At 37.3% G+C, this 25,861-nt stretch overlaps 1 protein-coding gene across 4 annotated transcripts in view; it reads right to left on the reverse strand.

Moving 5' to 3' along the window:
* Positions 1-25,861, reverse strand: part of KIF6 (kinesin family member 6) — a 378,196-nt gene that overhangs the window by 252,195 nt on the left and 100,140 nt on the right. For all 4 annotated transcript variants that reach the window (XM_009205064.3, XM_017957846.2, XM_009205067.4 and 1 more), the window contains one exon: positions 12,957-13,086. In XM_009205064.3, the coding sequence (XP_009203328.2) occupies positions 12,957-13,086 (130 nt within the window). The remainder of the gene's footprint in view (positions 1-12,956; positions 13,087-25,861) is intronic.

The raw sequence follows: 25,861 nt of genomic DNA on the forward strand, positions 1-25,861 counted from the left end.
GGCATGGCCCTACATTTGTCCTTTTAAAGGTAAAATCGTATTAAAATGTTTCTGAAACTGCCTAAGAACAGATGGCACCATTTAGGCAGATTCATTCAAAGTTAGGCACACATTTTAAACAAATGTGCTTTTGGCACTAGTGACTGTGCCTTTGGAAAAATTTTAGTGATGATTAATCACCTGCATGCAGAGAGCTTCCATGTTTCCTATTAGCCTATGTATTTCCTATATGCCTAACTGTGTTAGGCAGTACAGAGACAAGAAGGAAAATAAGACCTGGATGCTGCCCTCAAGGAACTTATAATCTAGTTAGGATCTAAAGCCACAATGTGTGAAATGAGAATGAGCATGAAATGAGAAAGGCAAAATGTGCAGTAAAGAAAGTGATTTGTTCTTAGCAATGAACATGCTGATCCTCTAGGTAATATCTGATAATGCTAGCCATTCCCTCACTCTAGGAGCTCGCCACCCTCTGCCCACCACCTGCTTTCTAGGGCCAAATACTCTCCAGTCACTTTCTCCTTCTCTATGGCTTTTTCCTTTCCTTTGCTCTCTTCTTTGCAGTCCCTAAAAATAGGTGTGTCCTAAGCTATGGTGACCATATCTTCTCCCCTTGGAAACTCATCTTCTACAGCTCAAATCCTCATTGCATAGGCTCTGTAGTGTAATGAAAATCACACACCAAAAATCTCAGAATTTGGTGTCAGATAGCCTGGTTTCAAGTCCTGGTTCTGTCACTTACTAGTGTTAAAAGCTTAAGCAAAATTACATGAAGTAATTTTGATTTTCATGTTTCTAGAATGCCATATTAAGACCTGCTTCGTTGCAGGGAGTTATATTAAATACCAACTGAGTTACTAAGTGCTGAAGTGATCTGCGAAGTGTAAAGGGTCATATTAATGTCGCTGTTGATATTCACTTTATTCAGATGCCTCATGTATCCTTCTCTCTTAATTGTTCTGTATACCAGATTAGAATGTCCAGCAGTTTGACTGATCACTGTCATTAAAATGCCTTGCCAGCATCTTGTACATAATGTTCCCAAAACAACCGTATCTCTTTCCCTCCCTCTGTGTGCCATGGATGGATATCCAACCCATCCTACTCCTGTTGGATTTCTCTCCACTTATCTGTATCTCCCTCAGTAGCCAAATATCCTTTACCTCTCGCTTGGGTTACTGCAGTCTCTCCCTTCTAGTCTCAATATTTACTCTTGTCCCTTCCAATTGTCCTCCACCTCTCAAAGTACTATTGTTAAAAGGCATATTTGATTAATGCCAATCCTATCTACATCCCTGAATTAAACTAGCATGTTCCCTAAGACTAAATATCTCTATTCCTTTCAACTGGGCCTTTTGCAACTGTTTATCAAAATCCTTTTTAAATATGGTACTCTGGCACTTGAATTGAATATATTATTTTAAAAGTAGCCTAACCACAGCTAAGGACATTGGATGTATTACTTCCTGGAACCTGGGCAATCTAAATCTAATATTGCCAGTAAATAGCACATCATATGAAGTGTTACTATACCAGATTTGCTCTAGCCCTTACCCATGCTATGGAATTTCTTTGGGACACACACACACACACACACACACACTAGTTTACTTCATGACTGCATTTGATTAGTTTTTATGTCAACATTACAATCTATTGGAGCTTGATCTTGTTTTCAATTTTGTGCTATCTACAAATGAAAATATCTTGTATATTCTCATCCAAACAATGTGTAAGACACGGAGCAGCAGGGCAGACCAACAACATTCCAAGAAGACCACCTCTGCTCTCCACCCGGTTAGGTAACAGTTACGGGTATTTAACAATTGACTTCAAGTACTTTTATATGCCTTCAATTTCTCTCTATATTCCCAAAGATATTTTGAGAGATAAAAAATAAATTGAATTCATTTGATCTATAAAATTTTAAATGCTGTCAGAAAAGTGAATGAAATTAGTTTAAGGTAATATCAATGCTGACTTTTTCTTAATTGCTTACTGACTATTATCCTTTATCAGTTTCTTTTTTAGGGCTTGTATCAAAAATATTAGCTTGTTATCTTGCATATATATATTTTTTTTTTTTGGAAAATGGAGAATAGACTTTCTTTTATGGGGTGAAATTTAAAAACCTAGGCTCACTGGACTCCTTACAGAGTCATCATATCTTCAGTCTATGGCTAAAGAAAGTTATTTTTCCTCTTTCTCATCTCCAGTGTAGCAAAACTTTGCTTCTCACTGAAGTTCCATTCATTTGAAAAATTCCTTCCTACAAAGCTTCTCCATTTTCCTCTTCCTCCCTTCTAGACTTCAAGCTCCTTGTAGACAGGGAGTGTGTCTTATGCATCATTGCCTAGCATAACATAGTAGTGTTAAAAAATGTTTGTTAATTTGTTGACTCTTGCTCATTTCTTGTGTTCTGGAATCTCTACAGCATGCTCCATAATTTCTAAAAATCTTCAAATAATTCTGTGACTACATTGGCAAGCTTTTTAAGTCCATGGAATACAGTTCATTTGAGTCTAAAAATTAGAACTATTTGAAACAGCTAGATTGACTCAAATCTCCCTATCAATCTTGGGCTTCAGTTATTTGTTGTGCCTGATTCCAGAGCTCTTAATCATTACTCTCTACATCTTCAATTGCCTTTTCTCCTGTCTAGAATGTCTTCTAGCTTGTCACTCAAGTATGCCCTTTTCCTACTCCCCAAATAAGCCTACTCAAAATTCATTTATCTTCGTGAATTCCCTGGGACTATACCCAATTGGCATTAGCCATTGTGTTCAGAAAGGACATTTAACATTTGTGCATATAGACAGTCATTGATATCCAAACCCTGGAAGAGTCCAAAAAAATTGGTTGTTCCAAATGGAGTTTTAAATGTTCATAAAAAAATCCATTTGGAACATTGTTTAAATTGTGTTATCATGATGAACTGTTTGTTCTAGTGCATAGTGAAGTAGTGGTGTGATCCACTGGGCTACAAATGAATGTTCGGTGTCCAACTCATTTTGTGGCAGTGTCAACAGAATGGCGCAGATTGTAAAAAGTGACTCAAAAATGACCCTGTCAGACAATAGTGGCTTCAAAATGTTTATACAGAAGGGGCTTGGAGCAGCAATGACTGTGGAGGCAGGGGTTGATGCTGCTTTGTTAGGACACTTCACATAACATCAAATGCCTGCACTGAGGACTGGAGACAGGTGCTAAGGCCCCTTCTACTGTCCTTTATGCCTCTCCCCGGCACTGGCTTAGCTACCACTCTCAGAAGCTATTTCATGTGTTAAAAAAAAACCCTCAAATCTCATTGAATAATAATTCTTTTCTATAGAGCAGGAGATACCTGTTGGCTGAAAGAGAAATTTGAAAATAAACGGCAATGCTTTTTTTTTTGTGGGGTGCGTGTGTGTGTGTGTGTGTGTGTGTGTGTGTGTGTGTCCAGCCATTTTTAGTAATGATAATTCTGATTTGGGGGCAAGAATCAATAAGTGAAATACAATTTCTTGGGGTTTACATAATATGCTCTTATGGATGTTTGTAAAATTATTTTTTTTCTGCTTTTAGTTAAACTTATGTTTTCAATCACTTCAAAAATGATTGTAGACAGTTAATGCAGCCTTCAATGATTCAAATAACCTCTGTATATCACATTAAAAGTTTTCTAGGGTACCTTGAACGCTTACTTATTTCTTGCCATAACTTACACCTTTTATTCTATTCCTGTGTAGCAAAATATTTTTTTCAATCACTTTGTTATCTTGGAGTAAAATATCTCAACAGGAATTTCCACTAATCTAGAATAGATCAAATGAAAGAAATCTCATTTTGATTGAACAGGACATTGTAAAGTATATGCCTGAGACTCCTTAAAACAAACCAACTATCAACAACAATAGCAACCACAGGATCTAGAATTCAGCTTTCCCCTTCAGTTCTCCTTGTTTGATAACACTTTCTACACTGATACTCTAATTGATCTGTTCCTCCGCTCATTTGCTCTATCTGAATTGAAGACTGAAAATGCTAACTTCCATGTGTTTTTTAAAATGTTTTTCTGAGTTGGTATCTCAGCCTTTCAGGTTAAACCTCACCCTAAATAAAGAATTACTTAATCCATTACCTATTGGTTAACTGATTCTTTATATAGTTCTTCCCATATTAAATTAATTGAATTAGGAAGCTCACTATGCCCTTGATGTACTCTAACTCAGCCTGGAGAAGTGAGACCAAACCTAGTGGTTTAAGCACATGACCCTATAAACACCTACCTCGATCTTTTCTGGAGGTGTTTCAGAACACACTGCCTAGCAACAAAATATTCCTGAGTGGATATCCCTCCACTGGAATTAATGATCCTAAACTTCTCATTTTTCTTTCTGACTTTTCTGTTTATAAGATACCTGGCTTTTAGAAAAGTAGTCAAAATGATTTTCCCCAGTTGCAGGATTCTAGGTCTTTTTCTTATCCAGCATGTTGTCAAAATAGTTTTGTAAAAGAGAAATAGACTAGACACACCAATTTTGTTTAAAATTTAAAAACAAACTTTGGAACAATCTGGAACATATAATAAGAATGTTCTAATAATTATGACTTGCCTTTATGATAAGAATAGGTCTAGTATGTTTTATTGTGCATCCCTCCTAACAAGTCTGGAATCAATTTGATGGATTTTTGACTTTCACATCCTCAAAGATCTATTAGCCGACTCAAAAATTTTTAGGAAAACAATGTCAGAATTAGTGGTTCTGTTGAAGCTTCCTCTGTGGATGTCAGGATTCAGATTACTTCCCTAAGGGTCATTTTTCCAAGATTTGGCAAATCAAAGTCAAACACATTTATATCAAAATCTAAGTTGGCTAAATGGTGGTACATATGGGAAATTGGGAAAGATTTTGCCTGTATCTTTAATTGGAACTACATTCAATTATCATTCTTACGTATCATCCTTGAGCTAGATAGCACCATATCCTCCACCAGCATTAAGGTTTGCTCTCTGAACAATGAAAATTATATAACCCAAAATGTCTGCCAAACCCCCTGCTGTATTTTTCACTTGATTGCAAAAAGAATTATAAGCTAAATTTAGCCATCAAAACAGTAACTCATCATAATTGTCCACTCTGTCCATTTTTCATCTTTTAAATTGAGTTTGAATTTTTTTCTCTTTTTCTCTTCCTATTAAAATTCAGCCTTCGCTTAAAAATTTCCAAGTCTGACTATTCACATAAGTGGAATAATAATATTATGGGGCTAAAAGAGCTAACAATCTTAAGAATTTTAGCAGTTTATTCAAACTGTCTTTTTTATACATACTACATACCTTGGGATTATAGACAATCTGAAACTACTGTTTACTATCCTGTGTATAAACAACTAAGACACAGGTAATGATAACACACCAAGGAGAATTTAGATATACATTTGTATGATTTTGTTCTAATGAAAAAAATATATCCCGTGAAACTTCATTGGGATAGCACTTAATGCAGTCTTCGACACAAATTTTAGGACAATGTCACTCAGAGTAGAGATGCTGAAGAAAGAACTCTAGAAGCACAGATGTCCAGTATTAGGCATAGCAACCTATTTTATTTTCACTCACAGTTGACTTGTATTTTCTGACTGTATGCCCTTAAGACTCTTTCTTTAGCTTTGGAATTTAGTAACTTCAAGAGAGGATATCTTGGAATTGAGCTCTTCCAATTTTTTCTTTGAGCTCTTCCAATTTTTTCAGTTATGTCCTTTTCATCTGCAGATTCAAGTAATTCCAAGTTTCAGAAAACGTTTCTCTAGTTTTTCTGTTGCCTTTGTTCTCTCCTCTTCTTCAGGATTTCTAACTATGCATAACTGGATGCTCCTTTGTCTCTCTTTCTAGATATCACCTTCTCTCAATAATTTTTATATCCTTAGTTATTTTTCAGTCACATTGCTTCCTCTTATTTTTCCCTCCTCCTCCTCCTCCTTCTCCTTTACCTTCTCTTCTTCTTCTTCTTCCTCCTTCCTATTCACTTCTAATGGCACTTTCATCTCTTTAATGGCTTTCTTTTTCTCTTTCATTTATTTTCTGAAGTTTTTCAGGTTTGCTTTTCTTTGTCTTGTAATCTTTTTCTTTGGGCTCTTCTATAATATTAAGCTATTTTTTAAAAAACCAAGATTGTCTTTAAATAACATCCTTAAGATTATGAAGAGCAAGCCCTGTGCTCTCTGATTTCATCAGCCTTCAGATATATGTTCCTTAGCCCTGACACCTACTCCATATATACAAATAGGTTGTGGGATGTTTTCTTTCTGATAATTTTATCTTTGAACATGACTATCTCTTTCCTAAAGAGTAGCCGGGAGGATAGGTGAGGAAATATTCATATTGAGTTTACATCCTGAATACTTTTACATTACATCTGTTATGTCTTTAGCCTCAAGAGCATAAACTTTCCTCAGTATTTCACACTAATAGGTCTGGGATGGCTCGTAGTTAAGCCCCTTAAATAACAAACTCCCTGAATCCCACTCACCAAAGGCCATCTTCTTTGGCATGAGCCCACATCGCTCATCACAAAAATGGCTTGTATTTAAGGTTTCTTCTTTGGATCCACCTTCTAGAGTAAGAATGAATATCTATATAATATTCTCAGATTCTTCCTCCATACTTGCCTGTGTTTCAGATCTCATCACTCTAACCAAAAGATCATTGGATTTGCATTTGAGAATTGTGACCCTTTCTTTAAAGGGAAACTCTATCCTGCCTGAGGCTGGAGGACATATGAGTTGGCTCTCAGCACCCTCTCTCATCATAATTCACATTCATAGTATTTGGCAGGTTTTCTCATAGTTTGAGGTTATGGCTATTTCTTTGTTTCACTGAAGATGGCTTTTTTCTCCTCTCTTTCGTTTTTTGCTGCTGTCGTTGGTGAATGTCAATAATACTGAATAGAGTAAAAGTGACTTTCATATGCTATGTTTAATTCGAGACAAGAACTTTAAAGATCAGAAGAAACTCTGGGACTAAATTTTATAGCCAAAAGACTATTATTTTAATAATGTATATGGAGTATATAAATCTTAAAGTTCTAATAACAGCTGTTCCAGTCCACTCTTTTATTTTAATTGATGTTTTAGATCAAATCTCATGGTTCATGTAATACCACTAAATCAGGTTAGAGCAGAATGCAAACTGTGTTATAAGACAGAAGCGTTATTTAAAGAACACTGTCTGTTTCTCATGTATCTCATATGTAAATTATGAGAACAAGAAATAAATACTTGTCATATAGTAAGTGCTCAAAATTAAAGTTTCTTTTCTTCTATACCTAGTAGGTATATATAATAGATAAGAAAAGAGGTTAGAATTGTCAATATATCTTTCACTAAGGCTTCTAGCTACTTATCAGGGCCTAATAAGAAGAAAATGCTATTCTTATTTTTGTATTTATTTGAGGTGGGGTCGCACTATAGTGCCCAGGCTGGCCTCAAACTCCTGGGCTCAAGCAATTCTCCTGCCTTAGCCTCCTGAGTAGCTGGGATTAAAGGTGAGCCACTGCACCCTGCTAAACACGCTATTCTTATTGTAATAAGATCAAGGCCAAAATGTAGTTTGCCTGTTGTATATTTTGCTCTAACCAGGTTCACAAATTTTATAACAAACTTGCTAATTATGTATAACTAACATATCTTTCAAACAAAAATGTGTGAGGATGTGTTAGTCAGTATCCCTTTAATGACTTTGGAACTAATTGCAACCAAAATCCTCTTGTTTTCCACACACACCACACAAGGAGATTCGGGCTTGAAGTTGTGTTAACAAACACAATCACACAATAAAGCTACTCCTTCCTTCCTGCCCTATCCTTATGTTATTAGACAACACGTCCAAGAACAGCTGTTCCTATAACTCGCATAAACCTATTAACCCCCACTCACATCCCGTCTCCCAACTGTTTGCACTTCCACAAGGTCATACAACTTACTCCAAAAGTTTGCTAATGTGCAAAGCCTGAGAGCTTACAAAGCACATCAGCACAACTCAGATAAATCTAGCACAGATGCTCCACGATTTATGACGCGGGCTTATGTCCCAACAAACCCATCGTAAATGGAAAATATCATAAGTTGAAAATGCATTTAATATACCTAACCTACTGAACATCATACCTTAGCCTGGCCTGCCTTCAACATGCGCAGAACACTTCTATTAGCCTACAGTGGGGCAAAAGCACCTAGCACAAACCCTGTTTTATAATAAAGTGTTGAATATTTCACATAATTTATTGAAGACTGTACTGAAAGTGAAAAACAGAATCACTGTGTGAGAACTTGAAGTACAGTTTCTACTGCATGCATATCAATTTCACAGCATTGTAAGGCTGAAAAATTGTAAGTTGGGGAGTGTCTGTATGTCTTTTATTTCTAGCAAAGACTTAGGCATAAACACTTCTAATCACTCTTGGGGAAATTATTTATTAATCCTAGAAACTTTGTTGATAGGCTAATTATTTGGAAAGTAACCTCTTTCAAAAGATTTGAAGTATCACACACACACACAAAATGTTGAAGTCATCTGTGATGTTCTCAGTACTCACCAATAGGCACAGTGTACCATAAAATCACTTTCAATTCTGGGCCTGAGATTGGAGGTCTTATTGCCTGAAATCACCAGATCTTCGTCTCTCATGAATTCCACAAAACAATTAATCAATAATTGATGACCTACTAGTTGCCAGGTGCTGAGAGAATAGAGATGAACAAGACAAAAGTCTTGTCTTTAAATAGTTGCCAGCTAAGAACTCCAGGGCCTGTCCAAATGTTATTTAATTCAATTGTTTCTATATCTCTAGAAGGTGGGTATAATTATGCCCATTTTACAGGTTAGAAAGCAGAGTTCAGACCAGTTAAGTGACTTGCCCAAGGACACACACTTGGCAAAGGGTGGAGCCAGGGGTAGAAAAGAAGGTCTCCAAAGTTCATGCTCTTCAGCACTACCTGGTGGGCATTGGGCGAGACGGTGAAGAAACCACAGAGTGGAACCAACACGGACTGGAGGAAGTCACCTGACAGTTCACATGGGAAAGGAAGCCAGGCGGAAAGCAAGAAAGCTGCCCACCCAGGGGACCCCGGACTTTCCCATCGTCGGCACTGAGTGTTCCTTTCTCGCCAAAGGTCCTCTGCAAGCAGTTTCACAGCAAACGTTTTATACCAGATATAGCATATTATTGCTCCAGAATCCATCCAGGTCAATAACTACACCAGGTAATACCTATATAAGAAATTATATGCTAGACCCCTCGGACACAGTATTCACTTCCTACAGCTGCAGTACACAGTACAACAAACTGCTGAACAGGACAAAGTTCCAGCCCTCATGGGGTCAACAAATCAATCAGACCTACCCTAACACTTCAAGAGAGAAACAAATAGAAGACATGAACAAAAACAGAAAATGCAAATGGCCAATAAAGATATAAAATAATTTGGTAATCAAAATGCAAATTAAAACAAGATTTCTTTTTTTTGTCTACCAAACTGGCAGAATTTTCAAATGTTGTTGTGTTGACAAGGATGCAGAATATAGACCTGCTTGTTGTTTTTTTTCCTCTGGGAGTGGGTTTCAACCAGCTTTCTTAAGGGTGAAGCCCAGACTGCTCCCAAATCTAGCCTAAGCACATTTAAAATGCTAAAATACATATTCCTGGGCTCCACATGGAAGAGATTCTGAATCATCAACCAGAAATGTAATCCAAGAAACTGCATCATTTAACTACCACAGGGTATTCTAATGCAGGTTTTCCTAGAACCATACTTGGACACAGAGTGCCCTAGACCATGGGTAGGACTATGCCTTCAAGGTAGGGGCAAATGGTCCTATCTATGGCACTATGCATGGCCTGATCACCGAATGCAGACTGCTTTCTTCAATTAGATTTGATGACTTGATAGAAATATTTCAGCTATAAGACAAAAAAGTATCAAGTTATACTCGCTACTGGTGGACCGGATGCTGGGTCACACACAGTTCAGCTTTTATAATATTTATTCTCGTTGGCCCAGCAATTCAACTTAAAAAAAAATTTATCCTAGGGACATAATCAGGTTTTATTCAAAACACTGGTAGGATTGCTGAAATTACTTAAGAGTTCTGAATAAATAAGAAGAGGCTGAAGCCACTCTTAATAACTTTTCCTTAAAATGCTGGCTATGGGTAAAGAACATGAAAGGAAAGAGCACTCCACTTTGTGTCCCACTTATTCAGACTTTGTTTTGCAAATGTTTTCTGGTTACCAAGGCAACTTCTGGATTCCTCTGTGTAAATGGGAAATTGGGAACTTCGTTTTTTAAAAAAATGATTCGTTTGTTCTTTTTATCCTGGTAAGCTCGTTCTGTGCTGACAAATTGCATTCTGACAGTTAGGTTGTAATCCAAAACATGCTTTTTTAGAAGACTGTGAATAATAAGGAATTTCTAGGGGTTGACAGTTACTCTTCATTTATATTTTTATGTATTTGCTTTCATTGCATTCAAGGTATAAACTAAGGTGCTAAATATTGGGTATAATTTTAAAATAATTTAGAAATATATAACATGTCTACAACAATGGCAAGACTTTTACTAAGCAGGCTCTCATTATAACATGGTAATTATTATTACTAAAGAAAAGATAAAAGCAAGTACAGAAGCAACCAAAACCTATTAGACTTGGTTTTTTAAAGAAATCAGTGCATTTAAAGAAATGCACAACCCCCATTATTAGGATTGGACTTCTTCAGGTTTCAGCTATTTATAATATTAAACACTCATCAGTAAGTAATAGGAAAAGACCTGGAATTCTGGCTGGGTGCGGTGGTTCACACCTGTAATTCCAGCATTTGGGAGGCTGAGGTGGGCAGACCACTTGAGGCCAGGAGTTCTAGAACAGCCTGGCTAACATGGTGAAACCCTGTCTCTACCAAAAATACAAAAAAACTAGCCAGGTGTGGTGGCACATGACTGTAGTCCCAGCTACGTGGGAGGCTGAGGCACAAGAATGGCTTGAACCTGGAAGGCAGAGGCTTCAGTGAGCCATCACACCACAGCACTCCAGCTTAGGCAACAGAGCGAGACTCTGTCTCAAAAAATAAAAAATTAAAAGAAATTTTAAAAAAAAGACTTGGAATTTTGTAAGGTGGTAAGACAGGTAAGTTTCACAAAGGAAGTTCCTTAAAATTTTACAAAACCACAGCCCAAAGCCATGTAGTTAGCTAAAGTTCATGTATAACTTTGAAAGAGCAAATGGCCAAGCTTTTAACCTACTGGAGGTCATGGTGGAACAGGTTAAGGGCCTTTCCATAACCCACTGAAGGTGAGGGAAAGTAATCGGCAAGGATGAGGCCTGTATTTCTCTAGGGATGGATCACCTCTGAAAGAAAGTCAGTTAGCACTGAGGCAGCAACAGGCTCCTCTACTTGTTTTTCTTATAGCAGTTTAAGAATCTATTTTTTCTCTTTTTCAGAAGCATTGGTAGACAGGACCCATTTCTATTCTGTATCTCCTGGTTTGCTGTTTATTAAACTATATATGGAGGAAAAGGATTTAGTGGAGCATGCTAAATCCTTTGTCATCATATGCCCTAATTCTTACTCAACCTTTATTCCTTAATCTTCGATTATTATGACAAATAAGAGCATCACAAATGATCAAATGGGCAAAATATTGGAGTACTGAGCACAAATACAAATTTGTAAAGCAAAACAAAATATTCTGAAATTTAAAACTATGTGAATGTTGTTTCAGATAAAAATAACAATTTAAGCATCCTTAAATCCATATATATGGCACATAAACTCAACCTTTATAAGTTAGTCTATTGAAAAGTATTGATGCAAAACTGGTAAACAACTGTGACAAAAACAAAAACTAAGGGTCCAAAATAATAACAGATATCAATGCCATGCTTTCACTGTCTGAATTTGGTTTGTATTGGTCTATCTTGCATCTAAGGTGGGGTATTCCAGAGGGCAGACATGGGGCTGATGGAGCTTTTTCTTGGACTACTTATCCTTTTAGCTTACTATCCCTACCTAATACTTGTGATCAGAGACAAGGTAAAATATAGAACTCTGGAAGGGTGGTTTAAAAAGAAAATGCCCGTGAAAACAGTAAGCTGTCATTTGGGGAACTGTTCCCACACCGCTACCACCACCACCATCCCATTCCCTTCACCACAGTGTAGCTGGATGAGAGCTTCATAACCCTCCATCCGCAATCAGAAACCAGTTACAATTTGGGCCCCTGACCAAGCTGGGTCAATCCTAGCTCCTGCATAGAATTCTCAGGTAAAACAGGAACTCAGTTAAATTTGAATGTCAGATTAACAATCAATAATTTTTAATATAAGTATGTTCCAAATGTTGCACTGAGATATATACACTATGGTGGTGTTCCCAGACACGCCAACAATAGCTGCAAATGCATAGAGCGCTCCCTATGTTCAATGCATTGTTCTATGTACTTTATAAATATTAACCCACTAACTAAATGAAAATATATGGATATGTAAATACATGCTAACATATGGATGATTTCAGGTTAGGAAAATGGACTATTTTTAAATTTTAGAAAATACGCAAAACTTCCTATAACTAGGACATGTAATAAGTTGTCATTAATGTACAAACCAATTTGTATAAAACTTAGAAATATAAAAATAAAAACTAAAAGGTAGATACACTGAAGTAGAAAAAGCAGTGGACTGAGAATATAGGGGTCTAGATTTCTGTTCCTGCTCATTAGCTAGCTGGGTGACCTTGGGAAAGTCTCCTCACTTCTCTAGATCTGGGCTTCTTTATCTGCATGTGAGGTTTGGTCGAAATTATTTTTAAGGTCATTGTTGCCCCTAAACGTCTATTATAGCCTTTTTTTTCCACCTTGGCTTCAGATACTATATCCTACAATGTTGAAAAAACAGCTTGCAGAGAGAAGTTTATTACCTCTGCAATCATTCGGTTGGTGTCTCCTAAAAAAAGCAAATTCAGAGCTTCTTCCTCTGTGGTTGCCTGATGGAGAGTCAAGTTTTTCAGGTGAATGTTCTGATCAGGGTCCTCCAGTATTGTCACTTTCCTAGGCAAATGGGAAGCAAGAAAACAAGATACTGCTGAGAATGAAAAGAACCTGAAGTCTTCCCTACAGGCTTTTAAAAAGCTGTATAGTATGACGTCTTGAACTTATAAAACCAAATAACACACAAGATACCAGACAGCACTGGATTAGAATCAAACACTGACATTCCCTTGACAGTACTATCAAATAGCTTTGAGACTGAAAAATATATTACAAGCTCCTGATTTAAAGCCACCTGTCATTGTAATAATCAGATCGCTAAATCATCTTAGAATGCATATTCTTATTGAATTAAAAATACAAACAGATAATAATTTTCTACCTACGTATCAGGAAACTAGGCCATATTTTTTTCTGTATCATGATTCAGTTTCTTACATAGGCAGTGAACTCATTCCTTTGTTCAATTTCATATCACTTTCAATTTACATGACATTTCAAACTGGTTCACTTACCAACTTAAACATGATGAAAATTGAGGCATCTGTCATCCTTCTAGGAGTTATTCCCTTATCAAGTTTTCTCATCAAGGTGAATAAAAAGTTTTCAAGAAGTCTTATAATAAATATTTAGCTTGCCATTATTAATGCCTGTCAAATCCGTTTCTTGATCCTTTTTCATTTACAGCATACCTTTTCCTTCCATTACATCCTTTTAGTCGGAGCCTTAGATCTGGAATTACATTCATCTATTACAACTACCTTAATGGGCATCCTGATGCCAAGACCGTTTCCTCCCAGGTGAATCCTAACCCTGTTTCCAGAGTTGGCTTGTCAATACTCTCCCTAAAGTCCTTTCAGGACTTTCTGCAATGGAACAAAATTTGGCTCAACTCCTCATACTCTGCTTTACAGGCCTACAGATTTGAGCCATAAAGTTACTAAAGAGAGTTCCTTTCTACCTCTTAAATTTTGCCATCTTGATTTTCTTAAGAATTGTTAAGGAAAGGAAATATTATTATTCACAAGTATTGCCAAAGAGTATCTCAGGTATCTTCACTTGTTGAAAACATTTGGAATTGATGACACGAAGTAAATGTTGGCACCATCCAGCACTACTTTTCCTTTAAAAGAAAAACTAGCAGATGGACATATGTAATTTTCTTTTTTATAAAAACTTATTTAGAATATCTTTAAAATCAAGATTTTGCAAGTATCATAATTTTTTTCATCTTTCCCTTTTGTAAGAAAGTTATCTGGACTTTCATATGTAATTTGTGGGCACTTAAAATCCTAATGGCAGGAAGAAAATGTAGCTCTACCAGCACATCTGTGACCAATATGTCACTAATAATGTCCTCCTTTGCCAAGTTTTAGACTCCTTTTTGTTTCCTTCAACAATACCAGCAAAAATGGAAAAAGATATTTTCTCTTAATGAAAACAAGTGTAATTTATTTATTTTTCAACAAGACTCTTAAGTGAGCTTATTAAAAATGCTTGGAAAAGAGAAAGGCATTTGAATTGAATTGAAATGGATGAGTTGTATTCTATTTTTAAAAACTCCCTTTATTCCTTAAACTTTATTTCCACCCTGATTTTTCTGAAGTGCTCAAGAAGATTTGGCTAAATTAAATCCCTAGAGACACAGATGTAATGATTCTTCCTAAACCGACAGATTCTGGGACTTATAGGTGAAAGAAGTTAAGGAATATTGGAAGATAAAGTAACAAAATAAACAATGAGATGGTATATTAAAAGTGAGAAAAGGGCTAGGTGCAGTGGCCCAAGCTTGTAATCCCAGCACTTTGGACACTGAGGTGGGAGGATGGCTTGAGTCCAGGAATTCAAGGCTGCAGTGAGCTATGATTGTACCACTGCCCTCCAGTCTGGGAGACAGAGCGAGGCCTTGCTTAAAAAAAAAAAGAAAAAGAAAAAAAGAAAAGATGAGAGTTCTGCCTTTGTCATCATGAAGTCAAAAATGAATTCTCTAACTCTGAGGCAAAGTCACCTGTGATACACTTTGAAAGACCAAGACAGATACAATACTATTCTTGTGCAAGTTTGGAAAAGGGAGAGATGGGGTAGCAGGAAACAATTCAAAGGTGGTGTATACACTCGTTAGGCACTAAATGTATGTCAGGCACTTGCCTTATTTCATTTAATTCAGGTGTTCCCAAAAGGAACTATCTGTGGATACACATACCCCCCCCCCCCCCCCCCCCAACTCTCTCCAGACCCCCATACACAGCACTGCTGCTTAGATCCCATCCTAAGAGATTCTGATTGGATTGGTCCAGGGTATGGTCTGGGTATTAGAATTTGTAAAAGTCCCAAGTGATTCTCGTGTACAGCCAAGGGTGAGAGCCACTGACTTCATCTTTAATATCCCTTCTAGTAGACACGTGGAGAGGAGGTTTCTGATTTTTTATCTTTACTTTTCATCTAGTTCCACTTCATACTCAAAGGGTAAAATTACTAATTTTCTTGGTTGTATAATAGCTGAAGAAGCTGATGAATCACATCTACTAATAGGTAAGGTCACTGAAAATTTTAAAAGGACTGTCTTTCCAGGGGAAGTTTCTTTTCTACTTCCCTGACCACACAGCTGGTGGGTATACTAAGCCACACAACATTAACCACACAGTAACTAACCCTCAACTGGGAATTACGGGTCTCCCTAAACATCCAAGGGGTTTATATCATTACCGAATCAAAAAGTGTAAGTAATAGTAAGGACACCTAATACCTATATATCTCACCATTACTTCACTGAAACAGCAAATGCAGAGAACAAGCAAGTATGGAATTCTAACCATGCACATTTATTAGACAACTTTATTTGGGTCACTGATTTAGGATTATATTTACATAGAATAATTACATGCATAAGGTAAAAAGGGTTAAACGTGATCAGTGATATTTGGCTAAGCTACTTTTTTCTTCTAAATCACTCAGAGCCTTTGATCTCCAATGTAGCTACTTCAGAACTATTACACTTCCACATTTACTTCCAGGTGCTCGTCCAGCTTTGTTACAAAATACACTTTGTACATGCCCTTGGCGTTTCTTCGTAGAACTTTCGACTATCTTTTGTAACCCATCCCTTTGCATTAATATAATGTGTTTCTCACTATTTTCTGATTTCTTGACCATGGAGGTTTTGAAAAGTAAATTAAAAGGCAGGTTAGAGTTTTCTTTCATGGGCTTCCCCCTGCTTAGGGCTCATTTGTGGGCACGCTATAAAAGAGTCCACTTCTGGCATCCTTCTGGAATCTTTGAAACACAACTTTCCCTCACCAATAAGGGTCTCTTCTTGCCAGTTTTCAGATACTTTTCTGATTTCTGCCCAATCCCTTGGGCATGATGCTTTGGACTTTCCCATATTGCCCTGCCTGCCCCCATTGAAAATCCTTTTTGCACTAAGTCTTGCAGCCAGTGCGTCAGCCCCACCTACGTTCATGCCTTTGCTCACAGAAACCCAGCCTAAGCCATGCCCTGGGCACTACCTATTGCCTGGGAGAGGTAGTTGCAGAATGAGAGTGTTTTAAATTCTACCGCCAATGAAATGGTTTTTCAAAGTTGAAGGAAATAAGGACCATTACAAAAAGTTTCTCATCAAGTTCCTTCCTTTCCTGGCCCTTTCTTTCCCTCTGTCCCACACAAATCAATAGCTATTTCCTGAATCCTTAGTCTACCACTTGGTTCTGACTATAATTTTCATGGGTTTGAAAGAGGGCTTTATTAGAGTTTCTTAAATAAACATTCTAATTCCAAGATGGAAACCCCCAAACTATTTATTTGATTTTTTTTTTCAACAGGCCTGTGAACAGTTTTCCCTACAAAATGTTTCTATAATATTTAGATTTCAAGTGAAAAGTCACTGATAGCCTTAACTTGGATACCTAAGTGGAAAAGTTCTGCTAAGTGTACTCAGCCTGCTTAATGATGGGGAAGAAGCAAGCTTTGTGTTTTCTCTCTAAACAGAGAATCTTTTCCATTTGGCTAAGTAGTTGGAATTTGTAGGCGCTTTTTAACTGACTGAAACACATATAAAGAGCAATGGGCAGGCTCTTGTTCTCAGTAATGGAAGCTATCAGTGAAAGAATCCTCCCCACTCGACACCCTACCTCCACATTTCAGCACCACCAACTTGCTGAACAGGAACTTACTGGGCATTACTGCAATGAACATGGTTTCTAATGTTCATGTTATATATAAGTGTTGCCACTGGTGATTTCTATTCTTTATCTACTTGCAAATGTCCCATATGATGGTATAGGTCATGTACTACACAATGGCGCCATGTCTGAGGGGGTGCTATTCACATCATGGGTTTGTACACTTATCATGACAAGTGTCTGTCATAAGGCAATGAAGAGCCTCCTAACAAAATCAGCATACTGCAACACTTTTCCAATAGATGGCAGGGGTGCCTTTTAATAAGTCACATAAAGGTGACTTGAGGTCATACAGACTAGAGGCCACTCTGTCTAGACACCGTGACCTCGAGCAATGTCAAGGGCAGGTGGGCCTCATGACAATGGGTGGGGGTGCACCAGGCTCTTCTAAATAACTAGATATGTTTCACATGTTGTAAACATAGTCCCAACACAAGTCACTTAAATAAAGAGAGCATTGTTTGTCAGTTCTCAATATCCTTTTTTTTTTTTCACCCCAACAGATTTTCTCAGAAGCTCTTTATGGTGAAAGTTTAGGGAAAAAGGGAGATGTAAAGTTTTAGGAAAACTATGTAAGGCGACCCCTCCTTTCTGCATTTAAACAATTTCAAAGGTAGATTTTCTTTCGACTGATTGCAACTTTCTAAAAAGTTTCCTCTTATAAAATGTAAATACTTGAAATATGTTTCTTGGGAAAGTTTCATGAACCTGCAACACATTTTTGTGTTGGTGTTGACCTAGACAAAATGGGCTACAAGCAATGGACGTTTTCTCTAACCATTAGTGAGATATTTCGAAAGCTCTTTCTAGTAGCTTGAAAACCGTATCTTTTCTTTGTAGTTTTATCTAACATCATATCTTTTCAGTGACAATGAAGAATATAGCTGATCACATGACATTTGTAAACTAAAAATAAAATCCTAAGCCCCTCAACCAAGTGAATGGACCCCCTTTTGGCCAAGGGGACCCCAGAAAATCTGACAAACTGAATTCCCAGCCATGACAGGAAAGGCAGTTGGACACGCCTCATTATGCACTCTGCCTTTTGAAGTTTCGGCACAACTTGCCAGCATTAGTGTTAAAACAGAGATCATAAGACTCATAGAACAAACTTTTTGTGACAATAAGACACCAAATTATAAACAAGGCCCAAGGCCATGCCAGACTAGTGTTAAGTCACACTCTACAAACCATAAAATCTAATTAAAAGGTTTTTAAAAATTAACCCAATATAATGTGGCTTGTTTTCCAACCTGACTCTGATGTAGCATCATAGCACAGATAACAGACGCCCCCAGTCTCAACTTCAGCATTCCTTTGTATACTGACTTCAAGTCTTTAGACAAAGCTTAACTCTTTCAACCAATTACCAACCAAAGAATCCCTAAAACCCAACTCTGACTTTTAAGTCCCTCCTTTGAGACATTCTACCTTTTCATACTGAACCAATGTATGCTTTTTATACGTTGATTTATGATTTTATAATTCCTGTCTTTCCAAAATGCACAAAACCAATCTGTAACCAGATCGCTCAAAATAAACCTCTTTTTATTTTATTTTTATTAGCTCAAAATAAACTTCTTTAAAATGTTTTACAGAGTTTCCTTTTTCTGTTAACACGTTTTAGAAACTAAGTTAGTTAATATAATCTGCAACCTACAACACCAAGCTCTAACTTCTTAAAAAGAGGAATATAGTACACTAACAAATAAAACACTTTATCAGAAGAAGTCCAAACTCGGCACTGCCAGATATTCTGAGTAATTCTTGTGATAATTTTTTCTCTTGCTATCCATATTAATTTCTTTTATTTCAAACTGGCAAATATCTCCTCTAAATATTATAATTTTTACTTCTAATTGACCTTTATTGCTACATAACAATGTTATTAGACTTGGACTTTTATAAGTCTGAATTCCCAAAGATCTTAACCAACCTCCTAAGGTTATCCTGCTACCACAAGTCTGCCATTTCAGAAGTGCAGGTAATCTGTATATGATTTCTTCCCTGTGTGAAGAGGGACAGAATTGAAATGACCAATGGATAAAGTCATTTAATGTAATGTATCCAACAAGGCTCAAGGATGCATGGTAACAATGAGGAACTATCTGCACACTTTCCAGAAGTGTCTGCTGCTTACTGTGCTCGTATGCTTCAATATGCCATGAAAATGAACATCACCAAAGGGACTCAGGACATAACTGGAAGCTGTTGGCCACTGCTATGGACACGTGAAGCCCAAACAAGAATGATCTATGATCAGCAAAGATAGGACCATACTAGGTGCAATTAATGTATAGGAGAACCAGGAGAACCAACACTTTCTCAGGGCGATTGCACTCATTTACTTATTAGTCACTATAATTTAATCATTTCACTAATATTTAGCACAAATATGAAACATTATGTTATTTCCATTTTCTTTTTTCAAAATAATCCCCAAATATAATAAAGTTTTAGATGGCTAATAACTTGATAAGAATATCTTTCTGTATTATGTTAATCTAACCAAACTATTCCATGCCCTAACAATATCACTTCACAACCATCAATGGCGCCCAAATCTAATTTATTGAAACATGGTTTATCATACACTTAGCTATGACCTGCCAGACATCAGCATTTGCATGCTCTTCCAAAAGTGAATATTTTAGATAATCAAAAAACTGTGCTTGTTACACTAGTATTCCTTGCTAATTTCTAACAACATTCAGCTGTATCACATTCCTTCTGATGCTCCAGGCTTACAAATAACCCATCATTTAATGAAATGCCTTGTTTGGCCTAATTCCATATAGTAATTATAGAGCAGCGCACTAAAATTTATTTTCTTTAGAGCTACCAACTTTTTTTCAAAGAAAATTTTCTCCTGTTTTTACTAATACTTGCTTTCTTATTCAGATTTTATAGTGGTAGTAACACAAATTATGTGCTCAAGTTTTCCACATTTGGGAAACCTATAAAAATAGATACATCTAGAAGCAATGGATTTGTAATTCTGGAAAATTATAGCATTTCCTCTGCCAGGTAAATAGCTTTATACACCTCTTAGTTTATGATACAATATTTTACAAATTCTGAATTTATTTACTTTTATTTTCATTTTAACATAGTCTGTTATTTTTCCAACTATAAACATAATACATGCTTCTTGTGAAAAAGTATGAAAGTAGAAAGAACCAAGAAAGCAGAGCCTCATCACAAGGACAATGTGGTATGTTAATATATTGCCTTAATTTTCTTACACACATTTTGCAGATCGCTATAAAATTATAAATGTATGCATGTTACTCTCTTTTGATCACCCCTCAACATTTTATTTATTTATTTATTTATTTAATTAATTTATTTTTTTATTTTGAGGCACAGTCTCGCACTGTTGCCCAGGCTGAAGTGCAGTGACACGATCTTGGCTCATTGCAATCGCCACCTCCCGGGTTCAAGCCATTTTCCTGCCTCAGCCTCCCGAGTAGCTGAGATTACAGGTGCCCACCATTGCGCCCAGCTAATTTTTATATTTTTAGTAGAGACAGGGTTTTGCCATGTTAGCCATGCTGGTCTCAAACTCCTGACCTCAGGTGATTTGCCCACCTTGGCCACCCACAGTGCTGGGATTATAGGTGTGAGCCACCACACCCAGCCTACAACATTTTTTAAATAGTTACACAATATTTTAGGGTTAGGATACATTAATGAAATTTTTTAACCATTCTTTTATGAGAATTTGTTGTTTCCAATTTAAGGCTGTTTTAAATAACATGGTAAGATATAGATAGATAGATATAGATATAGATATAGATACAGATATAGATATACACACACACACATCTTCACTGTATCAATATATATCTGATCCTGAAGCTTTTGAAATAATTCATATTTTCTCCTTAGGGAAGATTTCTGGGGGTGACATTACAAGATCAAAAGTTATGAACAGCTTTAAGGCTCTCATCATGCCTGGGAGGCCTATAGCACCCTGTGTGGAATGCACAAACCTGGGCTGAGATTCTGGCCCCACCCCATGTGCTAACGGTAAGTCTTTGGCATCTTAGGAACTCTCGTTGCATCTCTGTCTCCTCTATAAACTGAGGACAACATCACCTCTACAGTGGACTGTTGAGAAAAGAATCATGTATTTAAGTTCCTTGTTCATCGCTGTGCCCCAGGCCTTAAAGGACAACTGGTATATGTTTGATGCACAATAATATATTGGATGAATGAATGAATGTGCTTAGTAGTGTATGTTGCACATTAAAATCCAATAACTAGTAGCTTCCTTGAAGGTAGGCAGTAAAATGGTTTCCAAAAATGTTATACTGATTTACATTCCTACTGCATGAGAGTGCCTGTTTCACTATTATTTTAATAACACTGAACATTAGTTTTTAAATTTTTGCTAATATTTTAGGTTAAAATGTTCTGTTTAATTTACATTCTTTTAATGGTTAATGAAATTGAACCTATTTTCACCAGGCATGGTGGCTCATGCCTGTAATCCCAGCACTTTGGGAGGCCGAGGCAGGTGGATCACCTGAGGTCAGGAGTTCGAGATCAGCCTGGCCAACATGGTGAAACCCCATCTCTATTAAAAATTCCAAAAATTAGCCGGGTGTGGTGGTGGGCGCCTGTAATCCCAGCTACTTGGGAGGCTGAGGCAGGAGAATCGCTGGAACCCAGAGGTGGAGGTTGCACAGAGCCAAGATCACACCACTGCACTCCAGCCTGAGCAACAAAAGTGAAAATCCAGCTCAAAAAAAAAGAAAGAAATTGAACCTATTTCCATCTGTTTGTTTTGTCTTTTGTCTACTTATTTGGGGTACTTAAATGCATGAGCTCTTTATATATAAAACCTTTTGTTTCTTATATTTATTATGCAAATTTTATATGTGCTTGCTTTTTAACTTTGACGTATTAGAAATTTTGTTTTAACATATAAAAGTGTAAACTGTTATAATGTATGAATCTTTTATTTCTGTCATTTTTAAGCTTAAAGTCCTTCCAAATTAACAGAGTATATAAAAATTCACTTTTCTTTTACTCTTTTGGGATATGAGTTGATGGAATGAAATGAGGGCTCTAAATGGATTTTTTCCTCTCCATCAATGATTGTGTGGGTCATGATGCAGGCTGCCTGTATGGGATCTGTCCTCCCCTTCTCCCTAACTATTAGGCTTTAATTTTGTTCAGGGAATTATTTAAAAACACTAGACTTTCCCAGACTCTCTTGCAACTAGGGCTGCCCAGATCACAAAATTCTGGTCAGTGACAAAGAAGTGAAAGTCATTGGATGGAGCTTCCTGAACATGAGCAGCCTCAGGCAGCAGGTGCCTGTTTCCTTCCAGAAATGTGCACGAGATGCTGGAGGTAAGGCAGCCATTTTGCATGATGACTAAAGCTGCCCACTAAGAATGGCTGTGCAGACTGATGGAAGGAAGCCCTGAAGGCATCCTGGAGCTTCCACAGCAACCCTCCCTGCCTATTTTTAGAATCTTTAAGGTGCGGTGGTGTGGGAGAGGTGAGGCTTGGGGTGTGGCAAGGAACAGACTATTTGCTTAAGCCATTGTAAGTTAGGCTGCTACTATCTGCAGTTGTTAATTTACTAACACAAATGTCCAGTACTGGTGACTGAAGAATTCTTCCCTCTACCTACATTAAATGATTACATGGTATAGAATATGATTCTGGGTTAGTCTGTTTGCTTTTCTTCGTCTATTTAATTTAGAATTAGTATAACATGGTTTCATTATTAGAATTTTTACTTAATTTGAACAGATAGTGTCATTAATTTTATCTCACTTCTCTACTTTTTGAAAATTTCTTTGTTCTTCTTGGTTGTCTATCCTTTCAGATAAACTCTGGAATCATATATATGTTCTTTAAAGCCTCTGTGATTTTGTTTGGAATGTCATTGAACCTGTGCATTAATATGAGGATACCCCTTTTAGATATTCATACTGCACACTCAGAAACAGATTAATAATTATCTATTTTCAAGTCTTCTTTTACTTTCACAGAAAAACGTACTGTCTTGTTCACAAAGTTCTTGAACATTTCCTGAGCATTTTACCTTCTTTTTCTATTGTAAAAGAGATCTATTTAGCCATTATTTTTCTAAATGGATTATTCCTAGAGCTTGCTTCTTAGATTGAGTTAGATAAATACTAATAGATAATAGCTGGCCAGTTGGTCTGAATACCATCAGTCTTATCTGTTTCACAGTAACTAACTTTCATTTTGTAGAACATCTTCAACTACCTTAGAATTCAATATAAAAACACAAAGCCAATTACAATTAACTGCAGAATCACACATAGGCTAACTGCTATGGAAGTTCCAGAGCAGGGAGATTAATATACTGCCTGTGACCTTCATCACCTGACCCAGACAACTGCTCCAGCCGACTGATGTAATCTCTTCACTTCCCTCACCTAGACTTCATTCTAAAGGTTCTTCCCATGTGTCCCCTCTCTCAGACCAGCTCAGCTCTGCTCCCACCTCCGCAGCACTGTCAGCTCTTGGCTCAGTCAGAACTTGCCATACGTCAGAAAAATAAGAAACCATTGAGGGTTGTGGGAGCAGAGATGGGAGTGTTAAAAGTGGCCTGAGTAGGTAGTGACAGGAAACAACTGGCTGAAGTGAGCTCCTTTTAGGAGACGACTGCAGCTCTAAATCTTGTGTATGCTCTTTTCGCATGTACATACATTATTAGTGGGAAAGTCGAGTGTGGTGCAGAAGCCTCTTCAGGTGTTTCATGTGTATATTCCATTTTCCAACTAAATGGTAAGTTAACGGAAGAGACGAATACAGCTTAAATTCTTTTTTTTTTTTTTTTTTTTTGAGGAGACGGGGTTCCCCCTCTGTCGCCCAGGCTGGAGTGCAGTGGCCGGATCTCAGCTCACTGCAAGCTCCGCCTCCTGGGTTTACGCCATTCTCCTGCCTCAGCCTCCCGAGTAGCTGGGACTACAGGTGCCCGCCACCTCGCCCGGCTAGTTTTTTTGTATTTTTTAGTAGAGACGGGGTTTCACCAGGTTAGCCAGGATGGTCTCGATCTCCTGACCTCGTGATCCACCCGTCTCGGCCTCCCAAAGTGCTAGGATTACAGGCTTGAGCCACCGCGCCCGGCCCTTAAATTCTTTATAATATAAATTAAACTCAAAAGAGCTAATTGAGATTCTTGCAATATGGTAAATTGTTGGTATACATGGTATTAACACTCTCAAAAGGTTGTAATAATTTTTTTCTCTATTAGTTGAGCTATAATAGATGTGTTTCTAAATCCTGTACATTTTTCTAAAGAACAGAATAAAGTGATTAAGCAAGCTTAGAATCATTCAAAACTGTTCAAATAATCCCAAGGTTTTACTTTATATCCTGAAAATTGAGAATAGACTCTGAAAATGACGTCCTATCAGAATAAATCAATTCATAAAGCAATTGTGGAGACTAACAGGAAAATATGTCAAAGCAAAACAAATCCATACTAATATACAGTTTAGAATGTGTATTTCACCTCTTAATGGCTGAAGAAAGTGTATGCATTTGTTTATACACAAAGTACAAGGAAAATGGAATAGACTGAGGTGACAGTGTTTTTCCTGTCATTAATTAATCTCATGTCACTAAAATCTCTAAATATCACAGATATATTTCTACATTCCAGATATACGAGTGAAAACACTGAAGCTGTTTCTTCCCATCTATCTATGCGTCACTTATCAGGCAATGGTTGGTGAAAGCCAACATTCCTATTATATGGACTAAATGTTTGTGTCCCCTTCAAATTCATATGTTGAAGTCCTAACTCCCAATGTGATGATATTTAGAGGTGGGGCTTTTGAGAGGTAATTTGGTTTAAATGAGTCAGGAGGGTGGGGTCCCAATCACATGATGGTATTAGTATCCTTATAACAAGAGCTCTCTCTCTCTCTTCCCACCAGGTGAGAAGGCAACAGTCTGCAAGCTAGGAAGATAGCCCTCACCAGACACCAAATCTGCCAGCACCTTGCTCTTGGACTTCCCAGCCTCCAGAACTGTGAGAAGTAAGTGTCTGTTGTTTAAGTTACCCAGTCCATGGTATTTTGTTATGGCAACCCAAGCTGACTAAGAAAACCTCCTAATTGTCTAAGACATTTCTGATATTGAGAACAATCTCCTTCAACTGGCTATTGAGAGTAGAGGAAGAAAGCTTTCCCCCTTGTTATTACTCTAGTAGGTTGGGCTAGACTTTGTGTGGAATTATGTCATTTTCAGGCTAGAAGGGCTTTCTATTCCCTTCATCATGATCACTGGCAGTGTTTCAGTTCTCAAGGTACACAGTCCCTGGCCAAGACATAGAGTAGGAGTTAACATCACTGGTCACTAGTTACTCATATCATCCTACAGGAAAGCACCCCCAACTCCTCAAGAGGCTGCCATTCCAGCTGTGTCAGTAATTAACTCAATTTAAGAAAAGACTGGAGTTAGCTTTAACTTTGAGATCTATGCTTATAGGCCTAGGAGTCCCCTAAAATCCCCATAGAAGCCAGAAAAAAATAACACAAATGAAACATGTAATGCAAAAGGTAGTAGTAGGAACCGAAGGATGTATGCCTTATCTAAAAGCACTAAGTAAAAACATTTTAAACACAAAATGTGTAGGCCAAACAAAACAGGTTTAG

This window comes from Papio anubis, chromosome 6 (assembly GCF_008728515.1).
Source record: "Papio anubis isolate 15944 chromosome 6, Panubis1.0, whole genome shotgun sequence".
NCBI classification, from domain to species: domain Eukaryota; kingdom Metazoa; phylum Chordata; class Mammalia; order Primates; family Cercopithecidae; genus Papio; species Papio anubis.